Source organism: Anopheles arabiensis, chromosome 3 (assembly GCF_016920715.1).
Source record: "Anopheles arabiensis isolate DONGOLA chromosome 3, AaraD3, whole genome shotgun sequence".
Taxonomy (NCBI): Eukaryota; Metazoa; Arthropoda; class Insecta; order Diptera; family Culicidae; genus Anopheles; species Anopheles arabiensis.
This window is the reverse complement of record NC_053518.1, coordinates 93612718-93637193: the sequence shown is the minus strand read 5'-3', so window position 1 is coordinate 93637193 and position 24476 is coordinate 93612718. Positions and strand designations below refer to the sequence as shown.

General features: G+C 51.2%; 1 protein-coding gene across 3 annotated transcripts in view; it reads left to right on the top strand.

Annotated features, from left to right (window-relative positions):
* The first annotated feature begins 8203 nt into the window (after positions 1–8203).
* LOC120901308 (G1/S-specific cyclin-D2) overlaps positions 8204–24476 on the top strand; it is a 37253-nt gene continuing 20980 nt past the window's right edge. Inside the window, exons 1-3 of one of the 3 annotated variants that reach the window (XM_040309133.1) lie at positions 8204–8572; positions 10665–11892; positions 12844–13059. In XM_040309133.1, the coding sequence (XP_040165067.1) occupies positions 11530–11892; positions 12844–13059 (579 nt within the window). In that variant the 5' untranslated portion in view covers positions 8204–8572; positions 10665–11529. Of the gene's footprint in view, positions 8573–8631; positions 8651–9073; positions 10593–10664; positions 11893–12843; positions 13060–24476 lie in introns of those variants that run through there. The other 2 variants (XM_040309135.1, XM_040309134.1) reach the window with 2 other exon arrangements.

The following is a 24476-nucleotide window of genomic DNA, read 5'->3' as shown; positions in this document are numbered from 1 at the left end:
TGAAGCAGTCGGAACTTGAAGCAAACAGTACGCTTGAAGGTCTCCGTCGGTACGATCCCAAACGATCCTAGCATGTACGCGAAAGGAGTGGGGAAACGCAAGAGCAACACCTAGCCCCGATGGATCGATTTTCGGTAACCAAAACAACCAATGTGAACAGCGAGAAGCGAGCAACACAACAACAAAAAAACGCAAATGACCATCATGCCGGCACTAAACAGTTCGGACAGCAGCGGGTCGATCGAGCGTCCCGAAATCCATTAGAAGACGGTAGTTTTCACGGTGGAAAGACAATTCTGGAAAAAAAGGATCCCACAACCGTGATTGGAGGAGAACCGTGTGGTATGAAGAACAAGTAACAACGGACCAAAGCCCTGGAACGCGTAATGATGCTTCTTGAATTCCAGTACCATCGACTGCTCCAGATATACCGAATAGCCCATGTCTGATCTTGGGTTTAGTAAGTCTGGTTCTGTGTTTGCGCAAGCGATAACCTTTTCGCTTTTGCAGTTCCATTAAATCTCGTGTCTCGTGTGGGTTTTCTGGGCGAAATTGGGCACATTTTGGGACTACGTTTGTTACCTCGTGTGCACTTCTTCGCTCCACAGCATTCCTGTACCGTCAACACCTTCTGCGCCCCAGACGAACCTTGCTGCTGGTCACGTCAGAAGGTACGGCGGCGGTGGTGGTCCGCGATTAGAAAAGCAAATAATTTTCGGTACATTTCCGTGGCCCTATCCACTTCTTCCGCCGCTTCAAGGGATACCTGATTTAATGTTGTTCCACCTCCAAACGAACCAAGCACAGAATTGCAGCCCCTTGCAGGATGAGCAAACAGAGAACCCGGGGCCCGTCCCAAACAAGCTTCTCGTTTGCAGCGGGCCAAGCAAGCAAGAATGCACGGTGTTCTCTGGCCCTGCGTCGGCGAATGTCCTAATGTGAAGATTGTTATTTTTACTTCTTTCCCAGCCAGTATGCTTGCATGTTTCTTAGGCGTTTTTGCTCTCCTCTGCCACGGCTGTTTATTTATTCACCAAACACGGGGTTTCCTCTCTCTCTTTTTTTCAATTTGCCTTCTCCTCTACCCCATGCTCTATGCTGGCCGCTAAAGCGGCCTTTAATCAGCGAGCGGAAAGCGAGTATCACGATTTTAAATTGACACCTTTCGCCTATCGCTGGGGTGGGCCTTAAGATCAGTCTACTCGTCACACACACACACACACAAACACTTATACGCATTGTTAGGATGGTTGTGAGAAAAAAAACTCCCAAGGAAAAGGATACTTGGACCGCTTGGACAGAGGATCCTGATGATCCTGCGACAAGGGGGAAAGCGAAAGGCCCCGAGGTGTGTGTGTTGCATATTCCAACGCAATCCGACTCGATCTATTTGCCAAGGTAACCGTATCTCGGCACACTAGATAAGCGTTTTTATAGCTCCAGTGAAAGGATGCTTTTTATGGGCGAACGGGAGACAACAAGCAAAAGGGGGCCTTTTATTGTTTCGATTGAGTCCTTTTGAAAAATTGAAAATAAAAAAGAGAAAATATTAATGTACATCTCGACACTCATCTTCACACACTAGCGGTGTAGTGGAAGATTCCACACCAAAGATCAGAGCGATCTTCCTGGAACGGTGAGTGAGCAGGTTGTGTGCCGACAGCAATCCTTGCAGTCTTCCTAGCGGTGTCGGCAGCAGCTCTGGGGTTGATTTATTTCTTCCATCATTAAAACCTCCGAAAGAGCTTAATCAGAGGTTCGAAGTAGCCGCCACCTGAGCCACCAATGGAAAAGGTCCTTTTTTCGGCACTGGGACACCCGAATGGTTGAAGAGCCACAGGCTGTGTGAGCGAGCGAGATCACCCTGTCTAGAGCACATCCGTCCGCCTTCACGGAAGGCAAACGTTTGTTTTTCCGCCAACCGTTCAAACAACATCGTTTAGCATCGTGGGACGCTGCCAAAGACAAGACCGTTGAATTCCGATCCGCTGGGTACTTACTGTGAAGTCACCGAGAATGGTGCTTGAGAGCCCAGGGGTGCTGTTGCTGGACAGGATTTGGGAATTAGCAGGTAAATAATTTCTTCAAATATTTTCCTCCAAACTGAACCCGAGCCTCCATCCATCGGGGGTGCCTCTTCGTACGTAAAAAAATTACGCACAATAGAAGAGTAAAGGATGTTAAACGCTGTACCCAAACGCTCAGCCCACAGAGAGTCATTCATTTCAAGTACTTTGTACCTTGGAGAGACCTGCAAAAAAAACAACACAACGCCAATTGAATGGGAATCGGTTATTGGAAGACACCCCCGAGGCCGCATAATAATCTCATACTTACAATCGAACATTCCATTCCCTCCACACCTCTATCGTACAGCCCCCTCCCACCCTCCGAACGCAACGATGGAGGCGGCGAACAATTAAGTTGTTAGAACGGGTCGAACCGGGCCGTGCGCCGGCCCATTAAGGTCGTTAGTTAGTAGCGTTGCGAGGCCGCACAGCCGTGTGATCCACACGGATCGATAAATGGATGCGTGCGGAGGATAAGCTGCTCACCAGCCAACAGCACCGAAAAGAACTTCATCATCCTTGCGGCATCATGGCGGATGTAGCGCCAGCGTCTTTTAGCGAAACGATTAAACCAAAGTCAGCCGTGACGACCCGATCCCGAGGGGTTCGCCGTTGCTTAGACGGTCGTTGCCAACACCAGTCAAGGTGATGGGCAGAGATTTCAGGTTTTTGCTGCTCGTTCGTTCGTGCTGTTGCGGTGCTCCAATCCCTTTTTTTCAGTCTGGGATCTTCCTTGTACGGCAGGTCCGATGTAAACGACTCGCAACGATCGAAAGGATGCTAAAATTGCGCTCGGAAGTCCCTTGGCTTCTTCGGAGCGAAACGGTGCCCTGACGGTGCTTGTTTTGCTGGGCGAGAGTGCCCCCGGACTGCCTGCCCGTCGCACGCATCCTCCCTGTGCTTGGCGTCGTCTTGCTCCCGCCGCTTACCTCGCACGGCCCGTGCCAAAACCATCATGTGTGATGGAACGCCATTCAAACCATGCGGCAAGTCGGTCCACTGCTTAGACGTCCTGTGTGGAACGACGACGCCAAAAGCAGCATGGAAGCAATTTAGCTGAGGAAAAGAAAAAAGCCAGTTCAGTGTATGTGTGTGTGTATAGGTATGAAGCGTCAAAGGAAAACCTCCCCACTTCTGTTTCCTGGTCCAGGATCGTTAAACGCGACAGCTTGGTAGCAACAGAGGGTTCCTTTGCGTTTGCGCTGAAGAATACCGACCCCGAAAACTGCAGCACCGACCGAGTCCAGGTGTTTCGTTCTCGTTTCCCCCCGCTCCCCCCGTAGAGTGCCATCCTTCTGGGCTCTTTTTTGTGTCGAACTCCAGGAGCTATTGTGTTCGGAGCTGCGAGACGTCGCGTACTCCCTACCCAGCACGCCCGGGTCAACCCGTCTGGATCCTTGAAGAGCAAAAGCAAGGCAAAAAAGGAAAGATCTTTAGGCGTCATTGTTCACAAGTCCTAGCTCCCTGTTTCTAGAACGCGGAGAGGGGAGGCTCGTTACCTCCCCAAACGTCCATGCACCCCGAGAACCGAAAGCACCGTTCAACGGCCAAACGAACCCCTCAACGAGTTGACTTTACCAAGAAACATGTTGTCTACCCTTCATCCTGGCACGCTTTCGAACCATGGTGACCTGCCAGTCCCTCCCAGACCAGACTGGATGGCACTGTTGGTTTGGTTTGCATGCAACAGGACCTACTGCCACGTACGATCCTCATTACGATCGTCTTGCTCATGATGACTTCCGACGAATGATGTACGCTTGATTCGTCTCACCGCAACTGCCGCAATGCCTCTGGCTCGCTTTTGTGTACAAGGAACTCCGCATCCACATCCGGGCACATCTTTCAAGACGGCTTCTGCCAACTCCACCGACACATGACGCGCCTCGGCTACCAAAATTACTGACTCATAACGAATTGCACCTTCTTCGTGTGGTTCTCCGCCGACTCACTCACTTCCTTCTTGCTGCCCTAAACAAGACGCCCGCAACCAGTCTTCCGTTAAAAAAAAAAATGTCCAAAACATCAAACGGGGGCAGCACGAGCAGCTAATTTGTTGACATCTTCTGAAACAAAAGCGGAGGGAACATCACTTACTACGAAGGGCACTGTCAGCGATCCCGCTCGACCATTCATTCATTACTCACTGGGCAAGACCTTCGTCATCCTTCGTCCATCTGGTGATCGTGATCATCACCAGAGCTGCCTGCGCTAGGGTACTGACTGAAACGCACTCACAAACGACTTCCAAATGCCACCCCGCGATGGGGTGGCCGATCATTGCCTGCTTCTCATTCTCGTTGCTGTTGTTTTTTGTTGTGTCGCACAATCAAAATCATCTTTTTTACGGCTGATAAACATAATGCCATAATGGAACCGGTTAACACCATTTTCGACGTCGACTGACTGACTGCTCTGCCAGATGCCCTCGATGCCTGTTGCGGACGCGCTAGGAGTTGGGAGCGTTTCAGGAAAACCCCACACTGTGTCTGTGAATGTCTTTTGTTTTGATGTGCGGATGGAAAACCAGCGGTATAGACAGATCCGACTGAAGTGTCACTTTAAATGACCAATATATTACACCACCATCAATGGAATTGTGTATCGCCCGAAGTATCGGGTATGACTCCATCCGGTGCGAGTTCGGGTGTTTCCATTCGATCATGAGGCACCGAAGTTTCCCCCTGCAGACGCCCTCGGACGGTGCCTGGGTACTTGAGATTTTTACAACTCGAACTGCTTTCCTACTGCGTGAGATTGACATCCATCCCTGGTTGAAGCCCTTACCGTTTGCCGACGATCGCACGGGACAGTGTCTCATGCGGAGCCGGGGAAAACGCCACCCTCGAGGCAGGCAAGAAATGGCGAGAAATGCACGAGAAAAGGTTAGCAGCTACTTCGGCTTAAGTGCTTTGTTGTTTCGAACTTTCTAAAAATGCTCTTTGCTTCCCCTGTTTGCATCGTCCAGCAACACTGCCAGGATGCATAGATTACCATGCCCAACGGGTACACTGTTTGCTCCTGGGCTCATTGGTCCAAATTTACGGGCAACGAAACCCCTGCCTGGTCGCTCAATGACAAAACTCCAACACACTGTTCTGAAGGCAATCTGCCGGCAATATGTTGCCGATTCGTGTCCCATTACCTTGCCAACACTCCTACTCCCAATAAACGATAAGTCACAAGCCATCGTGCGTGCTTTTTTACAATGACCAGCGTTTGCAAGGGCGTTAGGGACGCGCCGCAGGATTCACTCTTCAGGACACTTTCATCCCTTGAGGAACCGTCAGTGCGAAGATACCGCTGGCTACCCCTGCCCAGGGTTCCTAGAAACGAACGATTGTAAACCCAATTCAGCATGAGTGTGACGTAAAACCGTTTTCTCCTACCATTTACCTACCTCCGGGGTGGGCAAAGACAGAGAGGTGTCTTTCACACGGGACGATAAAGATGACCATAAAATCCAGGCCGCCCCCCTTCCTAGCATATCTCGACCGGGCCAGCCTCTCGGAAATTGACAACATTTGCCTCGGATCGCGCTGTGGTGTCTGGTCCTCCTAACAACCGTTTGACCTTGGCGGATGTGTTTCACTGAACTCTCGCGGTCTGAGATCTCGTGGCGAGCTGGATTGGTGGCGCGGTTGTGCGGGATTTAGCGTGCCTGCCTGCCTGCCTGCCTTTGAATGCCGCCTGTCTTCACGTCGTCCGTGGTACGAGGCTGTATGAGTGGTTGTGTTTTTATTATTGTTCTTCCTGCTCGTCGCTTCCTTCTTTCTAATACAAATCAATCCGCAGCCGGCCTGAGTCCGTCGCTCGTCGCTTGATAGCATTAGCTTGGCGTGCCGCGCGGGGTGGATGAGCTTAGCAGCGCGCTCTTCACACACATTGTAAGGAAGCTCGCGGACACTTGACACCACTGCAATATGACTGTGATGGCGGGCGGTCTCCCCCCTGATAAAGCGAGCGATAAAGCGACATTCCGACTCCCCGATCCGTTTGCTAAATTCCACCCAGTGCTGACTCCGTAGTGGTGTGTTAAAACTACAGTGTTCATGTAGGAAGGACAGACGCACTGCCCCATTAGCCCAGGTAGCACACTGAGCACCTCTGCCCTTCAATGTCCTTCGCTCGAAATACGGAGAGGAAGTACGGCAAATTTGTAATCGGTGCCTGTGTGCCGCTTTGTTGTGCCCGTTCGATAACTCTCTAATAAGCACTCTGTTTGGGGGATTGGATAGTAAGGGTAAGGTGGACAGGGTGTGGAGGAGGCTTACGCAAAAGGGCTTCAGGTGAGACCTCGTGGTGTCGGTTCACTGTTTTTGCCTTGTTGCCTTCGCCTTAGATTCGATATTGGTCCACTTGATTGCTTCCGAACGATTGGGTAAAGATAGTTCTTAGCACTGGGGTTGATTATTTTTGCTCCCCACCTTCACCCCAGCTCCGCCTGTTGATCCTCGGATGGGTCACATTTTTTTGTGCACTAAATGAAACAAGTTATGCTTGCTGCTGGTGCTGTTGTTGGTCGGGGCATGATGTGGTTCGTGGTCAACCCTTATTGCTATGTGGGAAACGATTTCCAAATTTATGAATGGCCGAGCAAAAAATTAACATATCTTACGAGCGGTCCGACAGAAATTCCTCTTACCTCTTCACCCTGTCCCTGTCCTGTCCCGGCTACATGGAGGTGACTCCATCTATCTAGTCCTATTAGTGGCGTGTTGGGTTCCACGCTGAAGGATGTCGCACGGTGCGCGGAAACGGTGGTAGGCGCGGGTGTCTGCATCATTCGCGGGGAGGGCGTAGAGGAAGAAGGCACAACAAGGGGCAGGGGTGGCTTTCGGGACAGAGGGTGATATTGTATTGCCCGCACACACAACAATCCTTCGGCCGCGGCCGGGGTGGTCGCTTTGTTTACAAATCGTTCGCCATTCGAGACCTTCTTGGATGCCATCTTCTGTCTCTGTCTTTCTCGCTCGCTCCTTTTGCTCCATCGCGCACACACACAGGCAAATCGCAAAGAGAGAGACTAAAAAAATCAGACTAAACACACAGCCAAGAAGAAGTCGCATCGCAGCGCACAACCACACCGACATCCGCGACATCCGCTCAAATACCGTCACAAACGGGGTGCTGAAGAAAAAAAGTATCTCCCCCCCCCCTCCCCTTACCCATTCTTTGCGAAATAATGTGGTTTTCGGTACCACCCGGTCCTCTCCCCCTCAGCCCCCCCTCCCCCCCTTCCCTTAGCCTGTTACGTGCGGACGACGTCGATTTTTTTCTGCGTCCACCAATTCAAAGTTGCTTAGCGATATGCGCGCACAGCTGGAACGAGATGCGAATTGTGTGTGTGTTTGCGTGCGTTTGTATGCGTATTTTAAAGGAGTTGCCATCGTGGAAGGGAGGAATGTCCTCAACAGGCACAAAACTGTGCAAAAAGGATTTATGCATGAGCAAAATTGCGGCAATTTCTCGGCTGACTTTTGATAGTGGTTCTGGGCAAAGTCGTTGGCCAACTATTTTGTAAAGGAAAAAAACGGGAAGAAAACAAACAATCAGTTCTATTTGCTTTACACAGGCTATACACAGCTGAAACTCCCCGGTGCCTTCTGCCTCTCGTCTTCCTTTATCAACACTTTCCTGCAGTACAGTGCGTGTCAAAGCGGCCACATTTTAGCTACATTGGAAGAGAGGCGAATAGTTTCGTTATTAAACTTCTTTTAAAATTTATGAAATCGTTTCTCAGGTAAAGTAAGTACGCTTGTTCATTATAGCTACCTAGAAATGTTAAAAAGCGTTATATTTTTTTCTTTACAAATTAGTTTGAAATTAGTTACTATTTCATTGAAACCACTAAAAAGTTAATTAAAAACAATCGATTTTTTCTGTAAAATATACACCACAGCAAATATCACACCCTTTAGTGTAAAATTCTTCGCAGCCAGTATTTAGAACACGTGCACATTTCTTCCGTCCGCCACTGTATGTAACAACTGAGCAACGCGCGTCGATTTACTCTCTCACTCTCCCAACACGGCTCAGGCTCTCTCGTTCTGCGTGTTCGCTCCCGCTCTCGCCGCTATGTGAAGGAACGCGTACAGAGCGAGAGGCACGCACGCACACACCGGACTGAAAGCAACCGTTCGCAGAGGCAGGCAGCGCAGTCTCGCAGTCAGCCGTCGTCAAAAACGTGAAAACAATCATACGGAACGGTTCGCCACGATCGCACACAACACGCTGGACGCTGTAGCGAGACAGAGCTTCCTCAGGGCAAGAGCCAACCAGTGCTAAGTGTTCTCTCGAACCGGTCGCAACTGGATGGAGATTGAAGAAAACAGAACGACTCTGCCTCCAAGGATATTGTGATCAACTACCCTTGCGAAAACGGGAACCACGAACAAGCAGTAGTAGTGTGCGCTCCTGTGAAGTGTTTAATCTTAGTACACATTGTGCGAAAACGATTGAGTGTGAGAAAGTGTAGAACAACGGTGAAAATAATCTAGAAGGTTAGTAGTAAAAACGTGCTGTGAACAACGTGTGTAGTGTGTTCAAGGAGACGAAGAAACAAGTGGTGGTGTGGTGTGGTGCTGTATATTTCCGCAAATCCCCAACACACGACACGCGGTGTGTGCGTGTGTGTCATCCATACAGTGTGTGCGCGACAGGAATAGAGATTTTTGGCTTTCGGGGCAGAATAAATCACACGACCTCGTTGTACTTTTAGCGTTTTGCGCATCGGCCTGTGTTAAGCCCACGCGGTGAAGAAAAGCCGGTCGGCCGGTCAGCCGGTCATGCGTTGTGTGCTCTGTGTGTGTGTTCGCGAGTTGGGTGGAAGAAGGAAAAACTCTTTTATTATTTTGCTATCTGTCCACCCCGAATGTGGGTCGGGTTTGTTCCTGTACGGGAAGTGCAACGTGTGTGACCCTCCCCTCCCCTCCTCCTCTCGGTCACTGATGGACGTGTTAAAGGTGTGTGCCGTGTGTATGCAATTGTGTGTTTTGCAAATGCGGTTTTTGCAAAAGTGATAAACCAACCCCCCCTTCCCCTTGCCTGTGTAGTAGTGTATGTGCTCTGGAATCTAAGCAGTGTGTGCAAACGGCAAGAACTCTTCCTCTTATCATCCCCGGGGGCAGAGCTCCCCACTCACACACACGCACACGCACACATTCTTGTTCACTGTCACCGGCGAGCCACGTTTGTTGACGTCTCACAGCGAGTGTGTGATATGCAGAAAAACGCGAAGAAGAAAGCAGGCCCCGGCCGTGGATTTTAAACTTGACAGTTCAGCCCTCCGTCCCATCCCCCCTCTGCCCTGTTCTAACCACGCGCAGCACCTTTTTTTTGCGTAATATTACACACCGTCAACGCGTTTTGTTTGAAGTGTGTTTGACAGCCGGGGACAGACTTGAGCGATCGCGCACGTACAAACAGAGTGCGAGTGTGTGTGAGTGTATGTATGTGGGAGAGTGAGCGAGATGGAGTGTGCGGTGCCGCAGCGCACAGGCTAATAACTTGGACTATCATCATCACTCGCGCATACAAAGTGTCGCACGATTGGCCTCGACTTCCGTTTCGATAGTGTGTGTGTGTGTGTGTGTGCGTGTGTTGGTGGGCAATTTTGCATGCACGGCGGTCCATCGGGTAGACACGCCAGAGAGACGTGTGGAGGAAGGGGTGGGGTGGGTAGGAAAGTGCAAGAATAAGAAGATGGTCTCGGACACATGAGAAATATTTCGGCAAACCCTCCCCCCGAGCGTCACACACACACACACACACTCAACCACGGGTCGTCAGGAAAGGCATGAAGGGAAAAAAATCCGCAAAGAAAAACAATCCACCAACACCACTGCCTCTTTGGAAGAATGTGATGGACGAAGTGAGAGAGCGATAGAAAGAGAGGGGTGACGGTGTGGAGGGTGTCGCGTTGTGTTTTTCCCTGCCAGTCGCCGGTCGCGCCTGTGTGTGGGGCTGTAATATTTATCGAGTGTGTCGACCTTTTCGGTTTGCGCATGTATATTGTCCATGTGTGCGATTGTGAGATTTGCGCGTGTGTAGGAGAGCCATCGACGTGTGCGTGTGTGTGTGCATAATATACTTTGTATTGGCAAGCGCCGCAGCCCCAAGGTCCGGCGGCAGTGTGCTGTTGGGGCAGCACTGCGCGATACCGATAATAGTTGTGTGCGCGGTTCACTTCACATACATAAGGCACACACCATACCGCAACAATATCATCATCATCGTCAGCGGGGGACGTATACGTGTGTGGTGTATGGTGATGGATCAGCCGTACGAGGCCAGCGGTGCCGGCCGGCAGAATAATACGTAGAAGAAGCGTGCCATCACCGATTAGAGTTATTGGACTATCGAGATCGACACGCGTAACGGGACTTTTCTGGATATTATTATTGTGACATTTGGCTGATAGTGTGTGCGCGCGTGCGCGTGTGTGTATAGAAAGCCGGTTCTAAAGCCCTCTCCCATGGTATTCCCCATCGGATCGAAAGGATCGAGATCGAGCGACGACGTGTACTCTCTCTACCCGTTCGAGCTTATTTTCCACAGGCCAACTAACACAGGCTTTCATTTCTTTTTTCGCAGGAATTTTGTGGACTTTGGAACGTCGACGACCGGCTCCCCGGACATTCAGGACATCATTGTCTTTGAATCTACCGTGTGTGTGGTTGTGTGGCTGTGTGTGAGTTTTGTAGATAAAGCAGCACCGTTACAGCATCCTGCCTTTTGTGCGATACAGCGTTGTGTGTAGATCCTGTGTGTGTGTGTATATCTGGAAAGGCACAGTAGCACCGGCAGCAGCAGCAGTATCGAACAGTCGACAGGAAGAAGGAACGTGTTGAATAGACAATTGTATCCACATTGTGAGTAGAGACGGACATGCTTCGCTAGAAATTGTCGCCACACAACCGACAACGTGTCTCGCGAACGGGTTTTTTTTTTGGTTATTTCGTGCGAAGTTGAAGAACACGCAGAGCTGAGCGAGAGACAGAGTCAGTCAGTCCGTGCGCGAGTGTACGCGATAGAAAGAAGGTGAAGCAAGCAGAAGAAGCGAAAATTTTCGCACAGTTTCAAGTGAACGGTTTTGCCGTCGAAGAATTCACCTTATTCTCTCGCGACAAGGAGAAAGAAGAGGAAGAACAAGCGTCGGAAGAAGAGACCGACCGACAGACACGCATAGATAGAGAGAGAGAGAGAGAGAGAGAGAGAGAGTCAGCCAAGTCACAGAGCCAAGTCAGCCAGTCAGGCAAACGATCCACTTGCGTTGGGTGGTGTTAGAACAAAAGCAAAGTCGCAATTTTGTCCGCTGCTCTCTCCCTTCTCCCCGTGAGCGCACATCGCGGAACAGTGACCACACCGTGGACGACGGGGTTTTAGGTTAGCGGAAAAGCAATCTGTTTGTATTTCTGGCCTGCCTGCTACGCAATTCGACACGACCAAAAGTAGCACGATGGCACCACAAGGAGCAACGGCCACGGTGATCGTACCGTCCACAACCTCGGTGGTCACTCCCGGCACCGGCGGCATGGTCGCGAACATCCCCGTCAACAACAGCAGCAGCAGCACCACCACGACGATGGCCGCCGCCTCCGCCGCCCTCGGTTTCGACCATCTTTCCTGCCAGGAGATCATCTACGACGAGCCCGACAACCGATTCGCCGACCCGGACCGCCACATGATCACCGATGATCGAGTCCTTCCGAACCTGATCCGGCTAGAACGGTACACCATTCCGCCCTGCAACTACTTCGTCGCGGTGCAGCAGGACATCAAGCCGGCGATGCGCAAGATCGTCACCACGTGGATGCTGGAGGTAAGCGGAAGAGGAGGCGATTTGGGGAATAGATGATTCGTAGGGTTTTAAAAATTTAAATGGCCACCTCACTGGCACTACTCTTCGCACGACACGATCAAGCGTGTGTGTGTACGGTGGAGCTTGTTGCGTTTGAAGTTCGTTCTATTAGCAACGTTCGTCTCGCGTTCTGTGTTGCGCAAAAGCAGCAGCAGCTGGTAAAGACGACGACGAGTTGTGAGGGGCACCAACAACAACAACAACAAAAAGGGAATGGTGTTTTGTGCTGTAGATACCCCCCCCCCCCCCCCCTTTAGAACATTAGCATTAGAGTGGTAAAGCGAATGGGGGGATGGCAAAAAAAACAAGAATAAAACACCTAACGCGAAACTCAAGAAACTACCCGTTTCGAGCTCTCCTCTACGGTGTGTGTGTGTGCCGGTGGCTTTTTAAAGAGCCACCTCTTCTCATCGTCTTCCGCTACCCGGTACCCTGCTATTGGCACGCGCAAATATCGCGGGAGCATTGACTTTTGTCGCTGGCAGCCGCTGGAGAAGTGAGACGAACGCAACGAACGAACGACGGCGCAACGCACGAATTCGCTCGCCGCGCAAAAAACATCGCCGAGCCGCGCCGTGCGCGAAAAACGCGAATTTTTGGCCAACTGTGCTCCACCACCACCACCACCACCCACCGCTCGCTCGTCTCGCTTACTCACGGACACGCGCAATTCTCTCTCTCTCAGCGCTTCGTTCCTGCTGCCGTACTGCTCTTCTAATAACCTTGCTAATTTTTTGTTCTCTCCTCCGTCTCTGTATCTGTTCTTTTCTTTCATGGTTTCCCCTATCGTGCCGCTGTTTCTTTTGCCCATTTTTGGGTCTTCTTCACAAAACTGCCATTGGATCGTCGGTGTGTGCCATCATCATCATCATTATCATCGTCATTTTTCGCGATCATCGTCATCGTCATCAGGTTTGCGATGAGCAAAAGTGCGAGGAGCAGACGTTTCCACTGGCCGTGAATTTCTTCGACCGCTTCCTGTGCGCCCTGGCGATCGATCGCTACCACCTGCAGCTGCTCGGATGTTGCACCCTGCTGCTGGCGTCGAAAATTCGCCAATGTCAGCCATTAACGGTGGACGTGCTCAGTGCCTACACCGACCATGCGGTTTCGCCGGATCAGATAAGGGTAAGTGTTGTGTGTGGTTTTGTGTTTTTGTTACTGTTCATGTTTTTTTTTGCAACTGTATGTTTTACCTACACACACACAGACACACACACCCCCAAGAGTTGTGGAGTGTGCGCGAGTGGTCCAAGTTTCTCGCGCTCCACCACCAAACTGTCGTCATTCTCTCTCACAAAATGTATTTTGTAACACTTAGTACCAGTGTGCGTATATGTATATTGATGGCCAGAGGGGGTGGGGGAAGTGAGGGAATGATCTCGCGAAAAACTAACCCCCTATAAACGGTGGGCAAGGGGCTGGATGGGTACGATCGCGAACCTGAGTATGCATGTGTAGTTTCAGCCCCTATTTCTTGCGCGGCGGATGACGAAGTCCATTCTCTCTCTCTTCGGTTTGGGTAAGTTTTGACCAAGGCGATGTGATTGTATGCGTGTTTGGCCATAACCTTACGAGCAGAGAGAGAGGGATGAGGAGGAAGGAGGGGGGACACATTCTATGTACATGTTATGCGATTTTTTTCGCGTTAGGTACCACATGTCCTCTTCCAACAACGCAACAGACCAACACACCCAAAGACAGCGCCGAATGGATAAGAGACGACGAGCACCACAACCCCCCCCCCCCCCTCAACTCATTGACTATTCATGCCTCTTAAGGTTGTGCTCTTTAAATCAAACTTCAACCCTCTAGCGCGCTCCTACCCTCCTCCATCACCGTTGTGTTGTGGGGTGAAACTGGAAGTGTGTGTGCGTGTGGTGGTAATGGCAAGAACCTGCAAAATAAATTGCCAAAAAATTGCCAAAATAGAACCAAAACCGTCCCCGGAGCCGACTCTGCGCCACGTTTCTCTGTGTGTTTTGCTGGCAAAAATTAACCAGAAGCAAAGATGAATTTAAAAAAAATTGAATTCGAAATAGCATTTCAGAGTGGGCCGCGCCAACACACACACAAAAAGAGCATGATGATGAGATGATGGGGGTGTGTATGGCGAATTTTTTTTCGCACCGATACTGGCAACTCTTATGTATTCGCGTGTGGAAGTTACAAATTATCTCATCCCCCCCTTGCGCCGCTAGAACTTGTTGCCTCCTTTTTGGCTTCAACGATCGCCAAAAAAATCGAAAATCGATCAAAACCACAATTCGCCAAGCTATTTTGGCTATGCGATTTGCAACGATTTGAGCTTCCCATATTTTGCTCCGGCAGCTTCAGTGGTGTTGTCTTGTGCGATGATGGAGAGGAGGAGGGATCGCCAATGGAGGGGAGGGGATCATGCGAAAATATATTGCGTGATAATTCAACCTTCCACATCCACAGCCTACCATATCCGTTTTTGTGTGTTGATTGGAGGAGTGTAGACGGCGAAACGTAGTGCACCGAGGGGAAGACAGCGACGACCCCCCCCTACACACACACACACGCACGCAGGCAAAAACAGAAACAATCCATTAAGCGAGAAAAGATATCATGACGAGATGATGGGCTGGGACGTGGGTCCGGAAGCAGAGGCATTGTGCGAAGAAAATTGGAAAGAGCGAAAACATTATTCAGACACCCAGTTTTATCCACCCCTAAATGGGGGAAAGAACGCGGCAGAACACAAACACACACTTCCTTTCCATTTTATTTGTCATTTGGCTGTGGGGGAGAAGATCAATTGTCTCTTTGAAGATATTTGAATCATGAGGGACCCTCGGTCGCCATCATCTTCGTTTGCAAAATTTGAAGAAATTTGTGGTCAACCATTTGTGGTCGTAATTACGCTTAAATAGTGCGAGTCCTCATCCCCTGCTTGTTCGTTTAAAGGGAAACCACATCTAGGACTCCCCGCCCGCTGCCATACACCTGACCCCTAACGGTGTGTGAGTGGTGGTGGTAGCGTGATCGCAAAAACGTCTGAAGCAAGAAGGTAAGGAAGTGATCGTCTTGAGCGATCGTTCAAGAAGAACCATGAACACTCGGCGAACCGTGAACGATAAAGCGCTACCCATTGCTGTGTTTTACCCCCGTCGTAAGATGGATTGCTCGTGGGGGACACCCATGCGTTGGGGCCACCGAAGAGAGTGGTCTTTAAGAGGTGTCCGTAATCGTGTGGGGTGCAAAAGGAAAATCAACTACCCTGCGCGAGCGTGCTATCGTCCACAACACACCCTCACGGTTTATTGCAGAACTAGCCGAGGGTACAAGCACGCAAGTTTGCGGAAATGATTACAAACGCACACCGCAAACACACACACACTAGGTTTTAGATTTAGTGACTCCCGCGTCCCCCACCGTTCGCTTGTTCCGGCGCCTGGCCGAGTGGAAATCGGGCCATCGCTGGAATATAATTAACAGCGCCAAATAGTGACCGGTGCTTGACCGGAATTAAATACACGCTGGCGGGCTACCTTCCCCAGACCACTACCACCACCACCACACCGGGAGCAACAGATTCGCACACACGAGAGCGGCGCGTTGGGGCATTTAAAATTCGCCTTCCAGAGGGCGAGAAGTAGAAGCAGTAGCAGCAGTGTGGCCATTTAAAAGCCAATTCGATGCGGCAAGGGCGGCGGCACGTACCGGGGTGAGATCAGCTTTAACTCTTAACACGCTCATGCGGAAAACCACTACCACCACAATCACGACGTGAGAGGGGAAATATAGGGAACGATGATGATGATTTACGCTGCTGTACAGTAGTAGTAGGAGTATGATATTGGCGGGTTTTTCTAGACTTCCGAACATAAATAATAATACCACACACTCCCATACACTCTGGAGCGCTGGCGTGTGGAGGAAGACAAGCAAGCGCCGAAGAGAGGGCAACAGACTCACACTCATTGACGCAAGCGCGCATAAAATTCTGCAAACACACAAGCCCTGGGTTAGTGCGCATCAAATTCGCACAGGAAAGGAACACACCAAAAAAAAAATTGCGATCTGTATTCTCATTTTCGCTTTCTGGCGCGCTCTGCTGTGGTGGGAAGAAGGCGGTTTAATTTTTTCCTTCGTCTCGAGATTTTTAGGGAAACGAGCAAAAGAACAGCAGCAGCAGCAGCAAGAACCACAGCGTAAAATACGAGCTCATCGCGCGCCCCTGTGTTCTGTCTGTGAGCCGCCGTTGCCATCATCAGCATTTCGGGACGGAAGAAATGATGGCGAAAAAAGTGGACAACTCTCGAGACAACGACCGTCGGCTTCTTTCCCACGCTTCCCACCACGGCGGCGGCGGCGGCGGCGGTTCGAGTTGCATGTATTCAAATGACAAACATGTCTCTCCCCGCAAGCATCAGTCACCATCCGGCAACGTGTGCGAACCACCTCTCTTTCTCTCTCTCTCTACTCTACAATTGCTCTTTGCAAATCCACAAGCAAGTAAATATCGAGGTGTGTGACACAACAACTACAGCCCGCCGGAGAGAGGAAGGACATCCTCGCCAAATGGGCTTAATTAAACAAATCCCAAACACACACCACACACCCAGCCACTGCCGCCATGTGCACACACAACCCCACCCATCCCTTCGTGTCGGGTGAGAGAAACGGCCAAGGATCCACACACAGCAAAGAACCGCAGGGAGAAGATTGTGCTACCAGGAGCCAAAATAAAAAGGCCATTATTGGACGTGAAAATATCGCCGCCCCCCACAAGCGGGTCGGAGTGGTAGCATCATATCCGCTCTAACTCCGGATGTGTGGGTCTGTGGCGCGACACACACGCTAATCCATCACGCCAGACGACGTGTCTTTTTTCGGCACTGTTTGTGCCCAATTTGTGGTTGACGGCAACGGCGGCCGATTTAGTCCCAAAAATATAAGTGAATATTTTCTCGGTGACACATGCAGGGACACGCAGAGAGAGACAGAGATTGTTAGGATGGATGAATGACCCCGGGCACACTCGTCTCTAAACCATTACCCTTTGTGCTGTGTCCCCTCGCTGATCCTCGCTGAATGCTGCAGCGCCGCACAGCATGCCGCCACCGTAATACGATATCAATCAAACCCAATTAAGCGCAAAATTTTCTTCGCTGTGGACACACCATCACCCCCACCACACACACACACACACACACACATAGGGCGCGGGGGAGGACACACTTCGCCCGTATGGTGGTGTGTCCGAAGCCGTCCCCGTTCGGAAGGTGCCACTATCTCTCGCGAATGTAAGGCACAGGCGGCGGAGGCGGCACAATGCACCGCAATCTTTCGCCGTTTGCAATCGGTGAATGTGAGCGGGGATGATGATGATGGTGGACAATTCGGAGTGGCACAAAAAATGGGAACTCTCCGACAAAGCAAGCGCGTCGCGCGCACGCTGTTGTGACGACTCTTCAGGATTTGCCATATCCGTCTTCATCTTTCGGAAGAGAGAGTGCAGCAGCTCGGGGGCGGCGGCATTACAGGAAGGTCTTTTAGGACGGATATGACGCCCCATTACTGCCCCCCCCCCCTCAATGCGCGAGGTGGATATGGGTAAGGCAGCCAGAAGCGCCAACATATTCTACTCTGTTGCGGCGTGTTTACTGAACCGAACCTCCTCTCCTATATTATGGGATCGAATGGACTTTCGGTGCTAGGGTGGAGAGGTGTGGTGGGGACGCGCCGAAGAGGCCGGGGAGGCCAGTCGGAGATATATGTTTGTGAAAAAATGATTTACATTTATTATGTGGCGTGTAAGTTGGTTAGCCTTTTTAGTCTCTTCCTTTCTTTCTTCTGCTGCTGCTGGATTTGGCAAGACGCCGAGAAGCAGAGGGAATGTGTGTGCTCGTCTCCGGGTTAGCGAATGGTGTACCTCCTTGAGGTCCCACCGAATTCCATCATCTTCATATACGTACACACACACACTGGAGAGACGCTATGTTTGTGGCAAGAGACCGTCCGGTCGGCATCATAACGAGAGGAGGAGGAGGCTCCAAGTATATTGCAACCGTCCTCTTCCATCAACATATCCCATGCTGTGGTGTGTGTGTGCGCGCTCGTGTGGTATGTTGCCCATTTGGAGCCTCCACTCCAGATCGTTTTTTTCTCAATGAAAAGTTCAAGCCCCAAAACGCACAGACACACAAACACAGCACCACTGCTCCCGAAGAAAAAGGGCACAAGAAGGAAGCGTAAAATCTGGCGCGCTTCAACAGGCAGTTGCTGCTTGTGTGTGCGAGCGTGCGCGCGCGCGCGGGATATTTTGCGCTTGGCTTTGCCAACCAGTATCTCAAGAAGGGATGATGATGGCGTTCATGGTTGGCTGACACTGAGAGAAGCAGCAGTGGCAGCGCAACGAGCGGGGAAGAAGCTCCATTGATCTTTTCATCCATCCATCCATTTGCCTTTTTAACGGGCCCTCAACTCAACTCAACCAAATAGTGTGCTGCTGCCCCCTCTTCCACTAATTGGGTGAGAGTTCTAGCGATGGGGTAGGGGGAGTGAAGATGATTACGTTCAGCTTTATCTATCGTTTTAGCAACACTCGCAAGAGAACACTCCTCGCGTCAACAACAGCACACGCTGCTCTCCAGGGCATGGCAGCATTCCATTCGTGAAGAGCGAGAGGGAGGTGTTGTGTGGAACCTACGAAACCTGATTCGGAACCCCCCAAAATAAAAAGGAAGATATCGCTCAAGAGAGACGACCTCCAGCAGCAGCGAGAAGAGTCAATGGCGGCGTGGGGAAGCGCACGGGGTGCTAATCTCTATCAGAAATCGCAACAACATCGTGTGTTCTCTCTGGCTGGTTGTTGCTGATGTTGTTGCCGGGCTTATTATAGAGTCGTTCTGCGGCCGGGGGCAGCACAGGATAAGAAAAGATCGCACCCTCGAACATCAGAGGCTCCTCGCACGGGTCGGGTGTCTTGGGGTGTGGAAATCAAACCGCGTCTCCTTTATTGTTGGGGATATCTCTGCGCTATCGTTTTGAAGGAGAGTGCGTATAAATTTCGGCTTTGGGGGGGGGGGGGGGCTTAGATTTAGTCAGCGTGTTTCCTGTTTTCATCCAAGGAGGTCTCCATGCTTGTGTGTGTATGTCGGAGCCTGCCTGCAATGAGAAGGAAGTTGAAAGCATCAACACCGCGCGAGTGTGGCGCGGGTTGTTTCTCGTTCCACTGTGGTCCAGATCGCGCGGCACAGGTCGTTGTGGCATTCTAACGCAAAAACCAAAGTCCCTGTGTGTGTGTGTGTCAGATCCCGGCACAGATGCCGGTGGTTCGCGCGCATTTCTTCTTTCTCGGTGTGTCGTTGTGGTTTCACGCTCACGCGCTCTCTTTCCCACTCCCGTTTTGGTTTGGGTCGTGTTGTGTTGGGGACCACCGGCGCATAATTTGTGCAGTTTTGCTTCCTGCTCCTGCCCCCTTGGCATCGGGCATTATATTTGTGCTTCATGTTTCGAGACACAAATGTCGGTGTGTGTCCCCCAACCTTCCCAGCAGATGATGAAGATGATGGGGAGGAGAGCAGTGTGTGCTGGGTCTTTTTGCTGGCCCGAGGACATCACTGGCAACCACCGACGATGTGACTGCATGTGTGTGTGCGGCCAAAGAAGATGGAGGAATCTCGATCATAAAACTTGGAACTGGTCTGGCATGTGGTGGTGCTCCTTAAAACCTTCAAACCGCCGTCGTGTGCAACAGGAGCGCGGGCAAGTGCCAGCCACAAAACCGACTCCGCCGCCTTTCGCTGTGGCGAATTCCAATGTCGCTCACACACTCCCATAGATGGATGGAGCATCAGTGCAGCTGTGTGGTACGGGTGTTGGTACCAGAGTGTACGGTACTTGATGCTCCGCGGTGCTCTCAGGTTCCAAGGGAAGTTCCTGGGAGGAGCATTTAAAACCTCAGCCAAAAAGCGCGCTAAAACACACGGTTTGTGTGTGTGTGTGTGTGTTTGTTCGTGGGCAACTTCTTCGCCAGACACACTCGCACGCACTCCAGTGGAGGAGAACCTCCGAAATGGGGGGAGGCGAATACACAACAGAAAGGGAGAGCGCCAGCATGCCAATTCCCTGTATGTTGTGTGTCTTCTGTGTCCCTTGTGGCCCTTCCTGTACAGCAGGCCTGCGAGCGTTAGAGGAGAAAAGAGAGCGAGATGGTCGCGCGCCTCCATCATCAGCTCCTCCTACTCTCTCTCTCTCTCTCCTGCACTGTGCCTCGCTCTCGGGGACAGGAGGACATATGCGAAAGTGCGCGCGTACTCGGTGCGTGCACACCAAGCCTGCTTTTGCGCGGGCACATGTCGTCTTTTGCGGTCGAACCGTCCCGATGGTGGCGCATAACGTCGCTCGGAGTCTCGTGCGTGCGGCGGGGAGAAGATGTGCGCGACACACGATGCGTGAGTGAGCGCGAGCGCGCGCGCGCGGGTTTCAGCGGTATATTCTGAGCCACGAGAAATTCCTTTCGTCTGTTTCCCAGAAACAGCATGACGGAGGGGAAGAAGACCATAAAAACTGGCCGCGCACCATGAAGAAATCCAGAATGAATTGGCCCACGACAACGCCGTGCGCGCAAAGGGATCACTTGGGGAAGATCAGCGCAAGAAGAAGGGAAGTAGGGGTTAGGTGATCGTGTTTGAGGCGGCGGCGCATCCGAAAGGCTCAAATCTCTCTCTCTCTCGGTCTCTCCTGGGCCACCACCACACCAACCCAAAACCGTGTGTGTGTGTCCTGTGGACTCTACTCCTAACCGCGTGACCGGCTCCTCCCCGGACCTGTCCGCGCACGCTTGAAGATCCTGAAAAATGAGTTTACAACATTTTCACACGTTATTCAATCGGTGTGCTGCGCTGGCCTGGCTTGTGCGTTTCCTTTTTGCGCAGGCCGTTGTTTTACTTGTTTGTAGTGTTTTTTTTCCTTTCTTCGGTTCTTTCCGTCTCGTTCGGGCTCTATTCTTCTTTTATTAGTACTTTTATTTGCCCTGCGCCACCTCGTCCTTCACCCACCTATGTGTAGCCGCTCACTCGCACTCTCTCTCACTCCATCCCCGTTGGTCGCGGCAGAGTTTTTGGCCTTTAAAAAACAATCCCAGATACGTGGTTTCTTGACAAGGGAGTTCTTGTTTTGTTTCTCTCGGGGTTTTCGCATACTTTAACGGGCTTCTCCGGTTCTCTGTGCGACTGAGCGTGGAGAGTGAGGTTAGGTGATGAAGGAGGTGGCAGCCGCGGCATGCCTTTTAGCGCGACTGTCTCGCTTCGCCCTCCAATAGCAGCGCGCTGCCGCTATCATCTTGTGGCTTTGCACCGCCAATTTGGAGGGTTTTTTTGTCCTTCTCTCCTTCTTTCTATTTGCGTTCTTGGCTCTTTTGGGGGTTTCTGTTCGCGGTTGCTGTTCTTTTTTTTTCTCGGCCGGGCGGTGGTGGTCCCCCTTCCATGCGCCGTGACAAACGCGCGGCGCTCTTGTTGTGTATCGGCTCTTTCTGCTTCTTTTACGGGCTTCATCATAAACCTCCTCGCCGTGTCCTGTAGGCTGTCTCCCTTTTGCTTGCTCTATCGTCTCGTTATCTGCACTTTACCACTGTCCCCATCGTTGGTATTTTGGCTGGTATTCGCAAGAACGCGCGCGCGAAAGCGAGAGGATCTCTCTCCTGTGTTTGCCAGTTAGAAGTTCTTCTCTTTAAATGGACCGCTGCCTTCCATTGCTGCACCACTGGCTGGGCTTTGGCCCTCCGTGTGTGTGTGTGCGTGTGGGATGGGATTTCATTCCCTTTCTTTTAGGTTCTTCCTATCCTCTTCCAGCAGTTCGTTCTCTCACTCTCACTCTGGAATATCTCCTCCCGGTGGGAAACAGATTCATATGATGTAGAGGACAAGCAAAACCGAACGGACAACAACGTCAACAACAAGAACAAAATCGGGACGAAAGTGCAAAAAGATCACAGGAAGATCAGGGTAACACCACCACCACTACAACGCCAAGAACCACAGCCGAGAAGAAGGCCTCCGAGGAATGTTGAATGAAGGAGAAAGATCAGGCAGACAAGATCTGCTTGCTTTGAAGGAGCGGCGCAAGGTAGAGGCGCACGCAAACCTGCTACAGAGAGCTGGGGCGCACACTGGGAAAAGGATGAGCACATTGGAGGACGAATTGTTGTTGAACGGGAGAGAGGGAGCAGGAGAGGCGAGAAGGCCTTAGCTGATATGGGAGAGCCACCCGATGGTGTCCCCATTGAGCAAAACACACACGCGCCGGTGCCAGGGCACATTGGTGGTGTGGTGTGGGCCCTGGGACTTTTAAAGGGTTTTGGTTGGGCATTCTTGCTTTCGCCCACGGACTTTTCGAGATATACCTCCAGCCAAGCGGGGTTTGTGCCGAAATATCTCTTCCGCGCAAAGGATATACATTTGCCACCAGTGTGGGGGAGAAAGGGGTTTCATGTGTCCGAGCAGAGGACCGACAGCAGCGAGCCTTTTTAACGATTTCCACGAAGTCTACGGATTGTGGAAGACGGCGATGTTGTAGGTTCCTTTTTGCAGGAGAGGGGGGCTGGCTGTGTGGTGTGTTGTGTTGTTCTGTCCGATCCACCTTCCTTTTAGGCGCAGCTCAGGTTATGCCGTGTTTTTCGGTGCGGGCGATCGATCTTTCGCCGCTTTTTGGTGGCTCCTTTTTGGCCTTGCCTGCGCTTGTCCGTGTTTTTTTGTTTTTTTGTGTGTGTTTGAGTCTTCACCAAGAGAGGAACCTCTTCTCTCTAACAAGCGTGTTCTGGTTCTTCTCCAGCCAAGCGCAGGACAACACAGCCACATATACACGCCCCAGGTAGTGTAATGTGCACGATGGCGGCGAAGCATTATATGCGCAACCACTGCGAATAATGTGCGCAAGGCGAGGCGAGTGCCTAACTGCTTCCTTGGGCCGCCCCACCGCGATTGGAATGCTGTTCTCACTTTTTGGGCAGTTTTTTTTTGTTTCACATTTCGGGTTGCTCTCTTGCTGCGTGTGTGTGAAAAGAACGGGCGAGCGCACGGGTCTCGGGTCCTGCTGTCCGTTAGGTTTGTGTTGCGCTGTGTGTGAGAGATTTTATCACAGCACAGCACACAAGACCCCCAGCTCCAAGGTGTGGGGGTTGTATTATGCGATTTTGGCGGTTTGAGAAGTGGAAGGAAGTTGTTGTGTGTTAGTCGTGTCCTGCGTGGAGGCTGCGGCATTTCTTCTCGGCGAACCAGCCAGCAACACCCAATAAGGAGCAAAACCTTCCTTTGGAGTCCAATTTTGGTACGATCAAAAGGGACAGGAGCAGCACACACACACATAAACGACGCAGTATTGCTGCCGGAGACCAGCGGTGAGATTGGCTTTTGCGGCCCCGGACTCCGGTGGTGGTGGTGCCCTGTTATCTTCCCGATCATCAATCAAATCGAAGCAGGCGCAAACGAAAAACGATTCTCTCTGTCCGTTTTTCGCTTGCGATCTTTTCACACAGTCACACACACACACACGCACACCATGGGGCGCAGCAGTAGTGTGGCTGGCTATCCTTTTTGCGGCTCTTGAGCGCACGCATAACCTTATGTGCCCCTATTTTTTTTGTTAATGTGCCTTCCAGTTTAGAGCGGCGCCCAAAATCTGTGGGATCATCTGGAGAAGGGGAGAAGAGGGGTAGCAGGGTGGTGTGAACCCCGAGATTCGAATGTTTAACCGTATCGAAAAAAGGCAAAATTCTTCCCCCACAACAACAACAGCAATACATTGGACTCTAGCGCGTGACGGAGAGCTTCCTCTCCTCCTTGAAGCCGTTTTAAAAAGGTGCTACCTTTTGCCTTTTCTGTAGCTGTTTTTTGTTGTTGTGTCCTCTTCTCCTTATTATTGTATTGCTGCTGCCGCTGCTGGTGCTGCCGATCAGGATCATTTTTTATTCACCTTTCGACCCTGTGATGCGTCTTTGCCGCCGATAGCCGGCCGCGCAACGAGGCCCGCTTAGAATATTCGGTGTCTTCGAAACACACAAAGGCGCTACGGAGCACACAGGTTCGGCATTCCCTTTTTAGCGCCTTCCCTGAAGGATATGAAAATAATAATGATAAAATAAGCGAAGAACAACATCATCACCACCACCACCACCGGCCACGAACTGAAGAATCACGCACGATTTGAAGCGATCGAATGCCGCCGCCGATTGTGTCCGTGTGTGTGTCCGGCAAAAAAAATATAAGGAGGCTAAAATAGCGCAACCCCTAAACGTGGCGATCGTCCGTGTGATCGCCCCTCGAGCAGCTAAGGGTTTGCGCTTTGCTTTGCTGTTTTAAAGTGTGCGCCTTGTTGCTCCTTCGTTTGCGCACGATCACATTTTTTTTCGTCCGTTGTGGTTTGATATCTGGATGATGATTTGGTTAAATTTAGTTCGGTCGACCCCTGCTTCTCTACACCGAAGTGGTGGTGTTTATGTGCGTACACAAGGATCTGCTCTCCGGAGGCGGCGCTCCTTCTTTGCGTGCTTGCTCCACGGGACATAAACACACATA